Source organism: Oncorhynchus nerka, linkage group LG4, assembly GCF_034236695.1.
Source record: "Oncorhynchus nerka isolate Pitt River linkage group LG4, Oner_Uvic_2.0, whole genome shotgun sequence".
NCBI classification, from domain to species: Eukaryota; Metazoa; Chordata; class Actinopteri; order Salmoniformes; family Salmonidae; genus Oncorhynchus; species Oncorhynchus nerka.
This window is the reverse complement of record NC_088399.1, coordinates 20,496,381-20,510,730: the sequence shown is the minus strand read 5'-3', so window position 1 is coordinate 20,510,730 and position 14,350 is coordinate 20,496,381. Positions and strand designations below refer to the sequence as shown.

The following is a 14,350-nucleotide window of genomic DNA, read 5'->3' as shown; positions in this document are numbered from 1 at the left end:
CTCAGTCAGGACCAACCTCATGTTTGAATGGGTGTCGCCTTTTGGTGAATGACCCCTGGTTAAACTCCTGTTCGTTCTTTGTTTACACAGCCTGTTCTGCAGTGTAGTTGGCACTCTGATTTTAAGTTACCTTTGCAAAGTCAAGTTTATAATATTTATAATATTTGTTTCAAATAAGATGAAAATATATAAGGAACATTATTGAAAAGCGGCCTGGCCTGTAAAATTCCCTTTTACACGACCCTCCCAAATCCACTGTGAAGGCTACATACAGGCATGTAGCATGTGTGAGAGGTCACACTAGGGAGTGGGGTGTGAGTTCTGGAGATTACCCATGCCAACCAATACCTACATTAGTGTTTACCAGTGCATGAGGATTGGGTATATAGCCCAGAACATTTGGCCTGTGTGTTAGACAGCTGTTAGCTGGAGCATGTGGCACTCTGTTTCTCTCTCTCTCTCTGAAATGGCTTCCTGGATAAGTTTAGCCTTTTCCTGTCTGAGCTGATGGACAGGAAGTGGTTGGCATTTATTTACATCCTCAGCGTGTGTCAGGATGAGGACAGATTCCGTCCTGATTGGCCCAAGGGAAACGGCCTGACGCACAAAGAACTAACCAAACATTTTACCAAACAAGCTGACTAAATAGCCCATCATCAGTCAGTAGGAGTGTGTGTGCGCCTGTGTGTGTGTGCCTGTGTGCGCGCGCGTGTTCTTGTGACTCTTGCATGCATTCGCGTGTGGGGTTTATCGCGGGAATTTTGTTCCCTAACAGAAATGCACCACCTCTTAATTAATACCTGAACATACACCATATTGGTCAGTAAGCTTACATCACTATGTATTCTTTGACATCCAATCCTCCCCTTTATCATATCTAATCCACCCTCCTTATTTATTCTACAGTTTCACTTACCCAACTGATATTCATTGACTTTGTGCATTTCTTCCATTTGATGCAAATGATCAGCATGGTAGTCCTAATCTGACCTGTGTCCCTTGAATGGTGTCCCCTCTTCCTCCCTCAGGTCACCACACCGTGTATATTGGTGTGCATGTGCCCAAGAGCTACCAGCGGAGACGGCGCCACCGACGCAAGTCCAGCCACAAGGAGAGGAAGGGGAGGCCGGCGGACAACGTGGAGGGGGACAAATCAGATGGAGAGACTGCTGACGAGGCAGCGCCCAACATCCTCAAACCCCTCAGTGAGTAATGACAGCACAAATTACACTACCCAGCATGCAACTCTGCCAGTGCAAACGCATCAAGATAGTTCCAGGGATCTATCAACGAATTATATCAGTGGAAACAAGTGAATAGAATTAAGTAGTGAATTACAACTAAAGGGAATTATCAACAAATCAGTCGATTGATCACTTTTCACTCCTGAATATCTTTATACACTACCTACCATTCAAAAGTTTCAAGTCACTTAGAAATGTCCTTGTTTTTGAAAGAAAATACATTTTTTTGTCCATTTAAAATGACATTCAATTGATCAGAAATAAAGTGTAGACATTGTTAACAGCAGATTTTTTTGAATTAGGCCCATTATCAGGAACCATCACTCCTGTGTTCCAATGGCACCTTGTGTTAGCTAATCCAAGTTTATCATTTTTAATGGCTAATTTATCATTGGAAAACCCTTTTGCAATTATTTTAGCACAGCTGAAAACTGTTCTGATTAAAGAAGCAACAAAACTGGATGCCTTTAGTTGAGTATCTGGAGCATCAGCATTTGTGTGTTCGATTACAGGCTCAAAATAGCCAGAAACAAATAATTTCTTCTGAAACTCGTCAGTCTATTCTTGTTCTGAGAAATGAAGGCTATTCCATGCAAGAAATTGCCAAGAAACTGAAGATCTCGTACAACGCTGTGTACTACTCCCTTCACAGAACAGTGCAAACTGTCTCTAAACAGAATAGAAAGGAGTGGGAGGCCCCGGTGCACAGTTTTTAGCTGTAATAACAACGGGTTTTCTATGATCAATTAGCCTTTTAAAATGATTAACTTGGATTAGCTAACACAACCTGCCATTGGAACACAGGAGTGATTGTTCCTGATAATGGGCATCTGTACGCCTATGTAGATATTCCATTAAAAATCAGCCATTTCCAGCTACAATAGTCATTTACAACATTAACTATGTCTACACTGTATTTCTGATCAATTTGATGTTATTTTAATGGACAGAAAATGTGCTTTTCTTTCAAAAACAAGGACATTTCTAAGTTACCCTGAACTTTGAGTTTTCTCAGTTTGTCTGCACTGGAATACTGTATGTTGACATTAGAAAAATATTCATAGACAGCATTACTGACTGAGCAACTAATTCCCCTGGCTTAGTATTGCCTAGAAACACATTGTTGTTAACCAAACCTCACTATGTCAGTGTTCATGGCTGTGTTACTTTTAGCTGTTAGTTCACACTAGACCACTCAACAGTGTTGCTGCGAGTCTCAATCCAAGGATGCTATTTCTGTACTGCACCAGAGAATAAATGGGTAGAGATGATTGTCCTAACTCTAACCCAGAAACTCACAGTAGACTTGTTCCATAGCTTGTTTCAGTGGCACTTTGTTAGTGCCATGGAAATAGAGATGTGTCAAAACCACAATAATTCAAAAGACCGTAAGCAACGTGTCACACATTCAGTTCTTCTTGACTCTGCAGTTTCCCCTGCTTACAGTCATCAGCTTCTCTAATCCAGCATGTTCATACTGATAGACCCTAATGTTTGTTTTATTATGACCTAACAGCAGTAAAGAGACAATCACGTGGTGTTCCGGTGATTGAGAACTAGGGGACATAAGGAGATTTAATTCTCCTCTGTTTTGGTCACTGGAGGTTAGATCTTGTTGAAAAATCCTACTGACCCCATGGATGGAAGTGACCATCAGTAAGCCTACACTTTTTAAAAGGAAGACAAGTTGAGGTAGACCGAGATCTCAAAGTTATGGAATTGTATAACTCACGTTGACTCACAGAATAACCATCACTGATCACACATGGCTGAAAATGAACTTCTGTGTGTGATTAACTCAAGTTTATTTTGGGTTACCTAACCAATCTCCTGTGTTGTATAATGACAGCCAGAATGCCAGAAGCCTCATAGCATTGAGTTGTATCCATAGAGATACTCTTGATGGACATTTGTTATCCATATTATCTCATCTCTGTCAGTGTCTGCCCTTGATTTGCCCGGTAACATTTCTATACGTTTTCGATCCAAACAGCGACACACAGAAATAAAAACAATGCATTATTGTCTTTTTTAATTGAATGTTTTCATCTCTGTTTGGATGCAGTGGAACAGAACTAGACAGACTCAGGGACAGGGGACTCCTTTGGCCGTGACAAGGCTCCCTGCCAGCCAGTACCTGCTACTTTATCATAATCTCCTCTCTTCTCCGCATCACCTTGCCACCTCAAAACACACACACACCTACCCTGCTAGTCTACACTACATACATAATCCTGTTATTGTTGGCAAACTGTGTGAAGCCATTCACTTGAGAGTTGTATTCAATAGCAACATGTAGAAAATAGTCCAAATAAAGAAAAACCCTTGAATGAGTAGGTGTGTCAACTTTGGACTAGTACTGTATGTATAGATAAAGTATGTGGCCACACCTTCAAATTAGTGGCGTCGACTATTTCCGCCACACCTGTTGCTGGCAGGTGTATAAAATCGAGCACAGAGCCATAAAATATCCATAGACAAACATTGGCAGTAGAATGGCCCAAACTGAAGAGCTCGGTGACTTTTATAAGTGGCACGGTCATAAGATGCCACCTTTTCAACAAGTCAATTCGTCAACTTTTTTGGCCTGATAGAGCTGTCCCGACCAACTGTAAGGGCTGTTATTGTGAAGTGTAAACATTTAGGAGCAACAACTGCTCACAGAACGGGAGTGCTGAAGTGTGTAAAAATCATCTGTCCTCGGTTGCAACAGTCACTACCGAGTTCCAAACTGCCTCTTGTAAGCAACGCCAGCGCAAGAACTGTTTGTCAGGAGCTTCATGAAATGGGTTTCCATGGCTGAGCAGCCGCACACAAGTCTAAGATCACCGTGCACAATGCTAAGCTTGCCACCATTGTATTCTGGAGCAGTGGAAACACGTTCACCATCTGCCAGTCCGACAGATAAATCTCGATTTTGCTGATGCGAGGAGAACGTTTGGTGGAGGAGGAATAATGTTCTGGGGCTGTTTTTCATAGTTCAGGCTAAGCCCCTTAGTTCCAGTGAAGGGAAATCTTAACGCTACAGCATACAATGACATTCTAGATGATTCTGTGCTTACAACTTTGTGGCAACAGTTTAGGGAAGATCCTTTTCGGAATCAGCATGACAATGCCCCCATGCACAAAGAGCGGCCCATACAGAAATATTTTTTTCGAGACTGGTGTGGAAGAACTTAACTGGCCTGTACAAATCCCAGACCTCAACCCCATCGAACACTTTTGGGATGAATTAGAACGCTGACTGCGAAGCAAGGCCTAATCGCCCAACATCAGTGCCCGACCTCACGAATGCTCTTGTGGCTGAATGGAAGCAAGTCCCCTCAGCAATGTACCAACATCTAGTGGAAAGCCTTCCCAGAAGAGTGTAGGCTGTTGTAGCAGCAAAGGGTGGACCAACTCCATATTAATGCCCATGATTTTGGAATGAGATGTTCAACGAGCAGGTGGAAAATATATCTATGTCGGCCCCTTGTCTCGTCTGAAATATTCACTCTGGGATTTGTCCCCTCTTTGTTTATTTTGAGCACTTTTGCATTATTTCTTTGTATATGGGTATCTCCTAATGGAACGGGATAAAGTTGTCCTAGAAAATAAATCAGTATAATTAACTAGAACGGAAAACTGTATTTATAGAGCGCAACTACTACCAATGTAGCACAAAGTGATTAGTAATGGATTAAAAGATTACTTTTGAATCCACAGCTAACTATTTCATAATTATTTGCTGAACTATATAAAACAACTCTTAAGTCCTTTCTGGTGTGGTGTGTGAGTGTTTCTTAGTTGTCAGGAAGCAGTGTTTCCCCTTTACTCATTTAGCAAAGGCGGGCCACTTTTCTTTTTTTTCCTGTTTAAAAAAAACCATTCGGGATAGTCAAATGTTTTAAGTGTAAACTTAAATGACTAAAAGCATATCCAAAGTATGTAGTGATAATGGAGCTATATATTTTTAAATAATAATGTTTGTGTACTATATCATGACATTGGCCTGATGGGGGAGGTTTATGAGCCCCATAAATATGACCCTCACCAAGAATTTATAACTTTCAGATGAGACTAAGGCAAGGATTAAATATTGACGGCTATTGATGTAAAAGATTACTAGGTCTTTAAGAGTTTATTCGGAAGATAACAGCTCTATAAACATTATTGTGGTGCCCCGACTTTCTAGTTAATTACATTCATCTGATTAGCTTAATCAGGTAATATTAATTACAGAGAAATTATTTTATAGAATAGCATGTCATATCACTGCATACCACTGCTGGCTTGCTTCTGTAGCTAAGCAGGGTTGATCCTGGTCAGTTCCTGGATGGGAGACCAGATGCTGCTGGAAGTGGTGTTGGAGGGCCAGTAGGAGGCACTCTTTCCTCTGGTCTTAAAAAATATCCCAATGCCCCAGGGCAGTGATTGGGGACACTGCCCTGTGTAGGATGCCGTCTTTCAGATGGGACGTTAAAAGGGTGTCCTGACTCTCTGAAGTCATTAAAGATCCCATGGCACTTATCGTAAGAGTAGGGGTGTTAACCCCGGTGTCCTGGCTAAATTCCCAATCTGGCCCTCAAACCATCACGGTCACCTAATAATCCCCAGTTTACAATTGGCTCATTAATCCCCCTCCTCTCCCCTGTAACTATTCCCCAGGTCATTGCTGCAAATGAGAACGTGTTCTCAGTCAACTTACCTGGTAAAACAATGGATAAAAAAATAAAAAATAAAAATATCACTTAATCCGGCATAGCCAAAGACACGACAACTAACAATTACCAAAATAAAAACTAGACAGTCTGAGATGCTAAAATTTGAAAGTATTCATGGCAAAATGTATAGAATTGCAGGACATTGTCTTAAAAACAGATTTTTTGTTGTTGTTCTCAGCTACATGACAAAATGTGTAGAATTGCAGATGCTAACATTACAACTGCATCTGAAAAGAATCCTGAATTAAGTCAGTCAGTCTGTGGAGCTTAATAATGGCCACAGGAAACTCTCTTCCTTCAGAGAGTCTGGTAAATAACAGCTTAACAACCTCTTAGAGCCATCACTTCTACAGGTGTTGCAAAACTTTTTTTCTCCTTTTCTTATAAGTGATCGGCGGTGTCAACACTTAATATTTTACTGCATTGCTCACATATATATATATATATATATACAGTACCAGTCAAAAGTCTCTCTCTCTATCATCCATCCATCTTGTCTGCTCTCTTTCCCCATAGTCTCTGCAGCAGCAGAGAGGATAAGGTTTATCCTGGGTGAGGAGGATGACGGCCCCCCACCCCCTCAGCTCTTCACCGAACTGGACGAACTGCTGGCCGTCGATGGACAGGAGATGGAGTGGAAGGAGACAGCCAGGTGAGGAGAGAGATTTTCTCTAATTTATTATTTATATACATGTACAGTACCAGTCAAAAGTGTGGACACACCTACTCATTCAATGTTTTTTCTTTATTTTGACTATTTTCTACATTGTAGAATAATAGTGAAGTCATCAAAACTATGAATTAACACATATGGAATCATGTAGTAACCAAAAAAGTGTTAAACAAATCAAAATATATTTTAGATTCTTCAAAGTAGCCACCCTTTGCCTTGAAAGCTTTGCACACTCTTGGCATTCTCTCAACCATCTTCACCTGGAATGCTTTTCCAACAGTCTTGAAGGAATATGCTATGCACTTGTTGCCTGCTTTTAATTCACTCTGTGGTGGCAGCTTTACTACCTGATTCCATGTGTGTTATTTCATAGTTCTGACATCTTCACTATTATTCTACAATGTAGAAAATGAGTAGGTGTGTCAACTTTTGACTGGTACTGTATACACACACACACACACTATATGGGGCGGCAGGGTAGCCTAGTGGTTAGAGCGTTGGACTAGTAACCGGAAGGTTGCAAGTTCAAATCCCCGAGCTGACACGGTACAAATCTGTCGTTCTGCCCCTGAACAGGCAGTTAACCCACTGTTCCTAGGCTGTCATTGAAAATAAGAATTTGTTCTTAACTGACTTGCCTAGTTAAATGAAGGTAAAATAAAAAAATATGGTGTGTTCGACCTGCTTGTCGAACATCTAATTTTAAAATCATGGGCATTAATATGGAATTGGTCCCTCCCTTTGCTGCCATGACAGCCTCCACTCTTCTGGGAAGGCTTTCCACTAGATGTTGGGACATTGCTGCTATAACAGCCTCCACTCTTCTGGGAAGGCTTTCCACTAGATGTTGGGACATTGCTGCGGGGACGAGCTTTACACCACTTCAGCCAACGCTTGGCCTTGCGCATGGTGATCTTAGGCTTGTGTGCGGCTGCTCGGACATGGAAACCCATTTTATGAAGCTCCCAACTAACAGTTCTTGTGCTGATGTTGCTTCCATAGGCAGTTTAGAACTCGGTAGTGAGTGTCACAACCGAGGACAGATAATTCTTACACACTTCCGCACTCAGCAATCCAGTTTTGTGAGCTTGTGTGGCCTACCACTTTGCATCTGAGCTGTTGTTGCTCCTAGACATTTCTACTTCACAATAACAGCACTTACAGTTGACCGGGCAGCTCTAGCAGGGTAGAAATTTGACGAACTGACTTGTTGGAAAAGTGGCATCCTATGACGATGCCAAGTTAAGTCACTGAGCTCTTCAGTAAGGCCATTCTACTGCCAGTGTTTGTCTATGGAGAGTGCATGGCTGTGTGCTCGATTTTATACACCTGTCCTCAACGGGGGTGGCTGATATGTATAGTGGCCAAATCCACTCATTTGAAGTGGTGTCCAAATAATTTTATGTGTATATGTGTGCACACACTCATGCATTGAATTACACACTCTTTGTTTGTTGTGTCAATTGATTATATGTATTTATGTGGGAGCAGCAGCATTCTCTATTGTCTAAAGTCTAATGTCCCCCTTGGGGACAATAAACTATATTGTATCATAACACACACACACACACTTTCCTTTAGTACAAGCATCTCAGAGAAGGAGTGGTCAGTTCAACCATCGTGGTCTTACACCGTTAACCCTCTTTGACCTTGGGCCTCCAAGGCTTTGTAACGTTAACCCCCTTGTCACCAACACCTACCCAGCTGTGGTATATCAAAGTCATACTATCTACATCATATCGGTGAGGGACACATTTAACAACATCTCAGCTTGATGTTCTCTCTGTTCGAGAGCTGTGTAGGGTTAAGTGTTTCCTGTTTCAGTGCTCTGATTGGCTCCAGGGATTGGCTCCAATATGAAGTTGCTTGAGTGGGGCAGTAGCGTGTGTATTTACATGTATGCGTGAGTAGGAGGAAGTGTCTGTGTGTGTGTTTGTGTGTCCATGAATGCGTGTGTAGGGTAGTAGTGTGTCCTCGAGTGAACTACTAGCTCACTCTTATCTGGATGAAACACTGCTCTGTTCCCTCAGTGAACCCAGAACACAACCTCTGTGACCTCCCATGTGATCTGTCACTCTTCCTGAACAGGTTGCTTTCTGACTGCGGTTCTGACTATGTATCAAGCGTCTCAGAGTAGGAGTGCTGATTTAGGAACCATTTTGCATTTTACATCGCAATGATTAAGATGGACAAGGGGAGACCTGATCCTACACTAGATCAGCACTCCTTCTCTGAGACCCTTGATACATACGGCCCCAGCTGTTTCCAGTTTTACATTAAAGATGACTAAATCTTAGTTAATGCACATTGTTACATCATTGTCTTACATGGTGACTTTATCTGCACTGATGGTTGGTTGAAGGACTAGGGACCTATTGGAGGACAATTCAATGGAGTGCTTTACTCCCTCCCCTGTAGTGGTGATTGCCCTGAGGCCCGTCTCCTCCCTCCCCTATAGAGGTGATTGTCCCTGAGGTCTGTCTCCTCCTTCCCCTATAGAGGTGATTGTCCCTGAGGTCTGTCTCCTCCTTCCCCTATAGAGGTGATTGTCCCTGAGGCCTGTCTCCTCCCTCCCCTATAGACGTAATTGTCCCTGAGGCCTGTCTCCTCCCTCCCCTATAGACGTGATTGTCCCTGAGTTCTGTCTCCTCTCTCCCCTCAAGGGGCCTAAATGGAGGCAAGGTAGGGCAGCTAGATGTGGGAGGCGAGGTAGGGCAGTCAGATGTGGGAGGCGAGGCAGGGCAGTCAGATGTGGGAGGCGAGGCAGGGCAGTCAGATGTGGGAGGCGAGGCAGGGCAGTCAGATGTGGGAGGCGAGGCAGGGCAGTCAGATGTGGGAGGCGAGGCAGGGCAGTCAGATGTGGGAGGCGAGGCAGGGCAGTCAGATGTGGGAGGCGAGGCAGGGCAGTCAGATGTGGGAGGCGAGGCAAGGCAGTCAGATGTGGGAGGCGAGGTAGGGCAGTCCGATGTGGGAGGCGAGGCAGGGCAGTTAGATGTGGGAGGCGAGGCAGGGCAGTTAGATGTGGGAGGCGAGGCAGGGCAGTTAGATGTGGGAGGCGAGGCAGGGCAGTTAGATGTGGGAGGCGAGGTAGGGCAGTTAGATGTGGGAGGCGAGGTAGGGCAGTTAGATGTGGGAGGCGAGGTAGGGCAGTTAGATGTGGGAGGCGAGGTAGGGCAGTTAGATGTCGGAGGCGAGGTAGGGCAGTTAGATGTCGGAGGCGAGGTAGGGCAGTTAGATGTCGGAGGCGAGTTTTCTTTGCCCTTTTTCATTGTAAATTACATAGAATGAATCATTAGATTGTTTTCTACAATATCATAACCTTAATATACCTGTACTTGACAGTTTTGATGAAATAACAAGAGCCAGAGTTTTATTGAGCAGTGACCACTTTTTGATCATGCCTGCAAAGGTGGGAAAAAGTATCCAATTGTCATACTTGAGTAAAAGTAAAGATAACTTAATAGAAAATGACTGAAGGGGAAGCTGCCCAGTATAGTACTACTTGAGTTAGTCTAAAAGTATTTAGTTTTAAATATACTCCGACATAATTTACAAACGAAGCATGTGTTTAGTGAGTCCGCCAGATCAGAGGCAGTATGGATGACCAGAATTTTCTCTTAATACAGTAAATGTGTGTCAATTAGACCATTTTCCTGTCCTGCTAAGCATTTGAAATGTAACAAGTACTTTTGGGTGTCTGGGGAAAATGTATGGAGTAGGAAGTACATAATTTTCTTTAGGAATCTAGTGAAGTAAAAAAATAGTAAAGTACAGATACTCCAGTAGTACTTTTGAAAGTATTTTTTACTTAAGTTCTTTTCACTACTGCTTGCCTGTGATGACATTCAATTCACTCTGAACATGCTGAACATGAACATTCTCCGTGTAAATTGTATGTAACTTTTGAGCCATATGATAGAGGCATGCGGTTTGGACTATTGTTTTTCTGACAGAATTCTCTATGGAATGGACATATTTGTATAAACCTTGAATTAATTAATAATTTTATATCCTCTATATGTAGATGTGTCCATAAACCAGAATACACATGTATTTGTTGCTAAGATTTACAGCCCCCCTGCTGCCATGGTGGATGCTATTGGTGCTATTTCCAAGTGTTTAACCATTTTTGTCCTCGAAGTTTGTCAATTTAGGGGGATTTGAATCTGGGTTGGCTATCCCTGGCCTCAGATCAATTTAAGAGTATATGCATTGATTTGAATCTGGGTTGGCTATCCCTGGCCTCAGATCAGTTTAAGAGTATATGCATTGATTTGAATCTGGGTTGGCTATCCCTGGCCTCAGATCAATTTAAGAGTATATGCATTGATTTGAATCTGGGTTGGCTATCCCTGGCCTCAGATCAATTTAAGAGTATATGCATTGATTTGAATCTGGGTTGGCTATCCCTGGCCTCAGATCAATTTAAGAGTATATGCATTGATTTGAATCTGGGTTGGCTATCCCTGGCCTCAGATCAATTTAAGAGTATATGCATTGATTTGAATCTGGGTTGGCTATCCCTGGCCTCAGATCAATTTAAGAGTATATGCATTGATTTGAATCTGGGTTGGCTATCCCTGGCCTCAGATCAATTTAAGAGTATATGCATTGATTTGAATCTGGGTTGGCTATCCCTGGCCTCAGATCAATTTAAGAGTATATGCATTGATTTGAATCTGGGTTGGCTATCCCTGGCCTCAGATCAATTTAAGAGTATATGCATTGATTTTAATCTGACTCAATTGATCTCAAAACCCACCTGGCTAAATGTGAAAACTATTCTTATTAATAAGCTAAATAAATATGATGCTGTATTTCCATATGATCTCAGTGATCATTAGCCCATAGTATGTATAAGATAAACTGCAAAATACTAGTTCTTGTTTAATTAAGAAAATAACATTTTTTTCTCCCCTGCTGCTCTCCCCAAGTTCTCTCCCCAATGGTTTTTACATGACATGTTCTACTCTGATTTAGTCACTCCTGTATTCCTGACCCCGAATTAGCCCCAGAAAATGTATTCGCCATATCTATGCCTCTGGCAAATAAACACGCCCCTTTTTTAACTATTCAGAGTTAAAGATAGATCTAACCCTTGGTTTTATTTGGATTTATCTGTGCTCATTCAGATGAGAAATCAGGCCTGGGCCAAAGCAAGGAAAACTGACTCTAGTGGACTGGCATTCTTTCAGACAATTGAGAAACAGGTAGTACCTTGATTTAAGAAGGCTATATCAAACTACTTTTTAAGCTCTGACTCTGCTGGTTATCCTTCTCAATTTTGGAAAACAGTAAATGCACTGAAGCGTACAAATTCCTCTTCTTCCCTGCCTAAGCACGTTCTCTCTGATTGCATCATAACTGAGAAATGGGATAACTGATGCTTTTAATCATAATTTTATCTTGAAGGCTTTATATTTGAGAGAAACGGTGGTTTAACTGATCTTGGTCAGTCAATCGACTGCTCTTCCCTCTGCCAGACTCTAGCTGACTCGACAGAATCTTTGTTTTCATTTGAACAATTTACTATTTGTGACGTGCTAGATGCCTTGCTTAAGATTGATGTAAAAAATGTTTTAAATCCACTGGGGCGGATATGCTTGATCTATTTTTGCTGTAGCTCTCTGCTCCCCTTGTTGCTGAATCATTAACACATATTTTTAACCTGACGATTTTATCTGGTAATATCCCCAAGTAGCCCATGTACTCCCTCTTCACAAAGGTGGTGACCCTTGTGATCTAAATAATTCATCGCCCTGTTTCTCAACTTTCTTGCCAAGCTAAAATATTAGAATCCTTGATTAATTCTCAGCTTAAATCTGATCTTTTAAATGTATTCTAAATGTACATCAGTCGGGTTTTAGACCAGGTCATAACATTTGCCTCTGCTGCCTTCCTAGTTTATAAATGATGTGGTTAACTGTATGGATAAAATACATTGTCCTGCCCTCTTCATTGACCTGTTGCTCACTCACTGTGAATTCAGAGGCTTTCCTCAATTGTCCTAGACCAGGCTGCATGTAACTGGTTTAAAAGTTACTTGACATCTTTACTAAACGTTAGACATGCCACACCTGGTCTCAGGGATGATTAACTCTGAAAATTCCATTGGTCTTTACTGAGTTAGGTAAATCAGCTTTTAGTTTTCATGTACCTTATTTGTGGAACCATCTTCAAAATGTTCTTAAATGTGATACTTTTGTACCAACCGGTCGATCTCCAAGCCATTCCTTGTCGATCATCAAACATTTCTGTTTAAAAAAACTATGATAAAGCCTTACGTTCCTATTTTATTTTTTTCGTTTTTCGCTGTTGGCGGTTAGTGTAGAACACTGCCTACCCGGTAGGGCAAGAGAGCACATCAAGTGCAGCTATAACCCTACCGCTGGCCAATCAGATAGCTCAGATCAGTGTCTGCACAGTTTCGTAGCGCCATAGACTGTAAAACTAGCGAAGTTGATAATGTGAGGTTTCAAAACTTTTAAAACCATAACTAGAGCGAGACTCAACAGATACAGGGCTGCTGTTTTTGAGTAAGTTCATGTTTAAGTGTATATTCAGCACTGTCACTCTGTTCAACACTCTGTTCAACAGTTTGATAAACCATAAAAATCCTAATTTCGATAAGCTTGCGTTATTTGCAGCTTGTATTTTTTAAATATCAAGTAATATTTCACTTTCCCTGGTCAGAGGAGTAACAACATTAATTGGTGCGTGAGGCACAAGTAATGCAGTGGAACTTAAGTTTCGCCATCAGCTGGAAGACTGTGCCCCTTTTCTCAGCAGAGAGTAGGAGAAAGAAGGGACGGTGAGTCGGGTGAGAGGCAGCCTGACCGCTGCTCCCTCCCTCAGACTGACTATCAGATGCCGGCCATCACTCCAGTAGAAAAAATAGCCTACTGTGCTAACCTCATTGCTGCAGAACTGTTTTTAATTAGTTAATGTTGAATAGTCTTGTGCTTTTTAAGTAATGTAAAATAAAATGGTAGATCTCGGCATGCATTCTGGCTCAGAAAGTGATCTTGACTCAGAAAAGTTTGGTGACCACTGCTCTAGGGCAATTCAAAAAGCTGACTAAGGACTTTATTACTGATGAATGTTCGTTTTTTTATGACCGTGTTTAAAAATAAGACAATATGACCGTGTTTTTTTTCAGCTTGCTTTTGTATTGATATTGATGTTTATAATTTCTGTAATTCAGGGCTCATTTGTAAAATAGACCTTGATCTCCGTATGACTCTCTGATTAAAATAAAGGTCAAATGTACAAGTATTTTTATTGCTTCGTCCCACATCCCCTCTATTTTCGGTGAACCGTGATGAACCCATAACATCGAGGGGTTGTTTTGTAAAGAAAGAACTCTCTCACTCACACACACTATGTATGTTGTGTCAATTGATTGGATGTACTTATGTGGAAGCAGAAGCACTCTCGTCTTATAGGACCGCGCTCACCGGCCGGGCACACGCACTGTCGTGGATGCAAGGTCCGATGACTTCTGACCCCAGTGTAATGAAACGGCAGGGAGCAAGCAGGTCTCGAACCCTCGACCTTCTAGCCCGAAGTCCAGCGCGCTATCGACTGTGCCACAAAAGCATTCTCGGGCGGCAGAGTCGATATCCTTGGCAGAGTACTCATACAAATATTTCAAAACAGGCATATATATTTTTTAAAGGCTTTGGCTAAAATTGTAATATCTATGTGACTTTGCTACATAACCTACAAGG

The 14,350-nt window shown here is 41.9% G+C and overlaps 1 protein-coding gene across 2 annotated transcripts in view; it reads left to right on the top strand.

Moving 5' to 3' along the window:
• Nucleotides 1–14,350, top strand: part of LOC115120317 (electrogenic sodium bicarbonate cotransporter 1-like) — a 100,162-nt gene that overhangs the window by 20,090 nt on the left and 65,722 nt on the right. For both annotated transcript variants that reach the window (XM_029649250.2, XM_065017339.1), the window contains exons 3-4: nucleotides 1,029–1,205; nucleotides 6,464–6,599. In XM_029649250.2, the coding sequence (XP_029505110.1) occupies nucleotides 1,029–1,205; nucleotides 6,464–6,599 (313 nt within the window). The remainder of the gene's footprint in view (nucleotides 1–1,028; nucleotides 1,206–6,463; nucleotides 6,600–14,350) is intronic.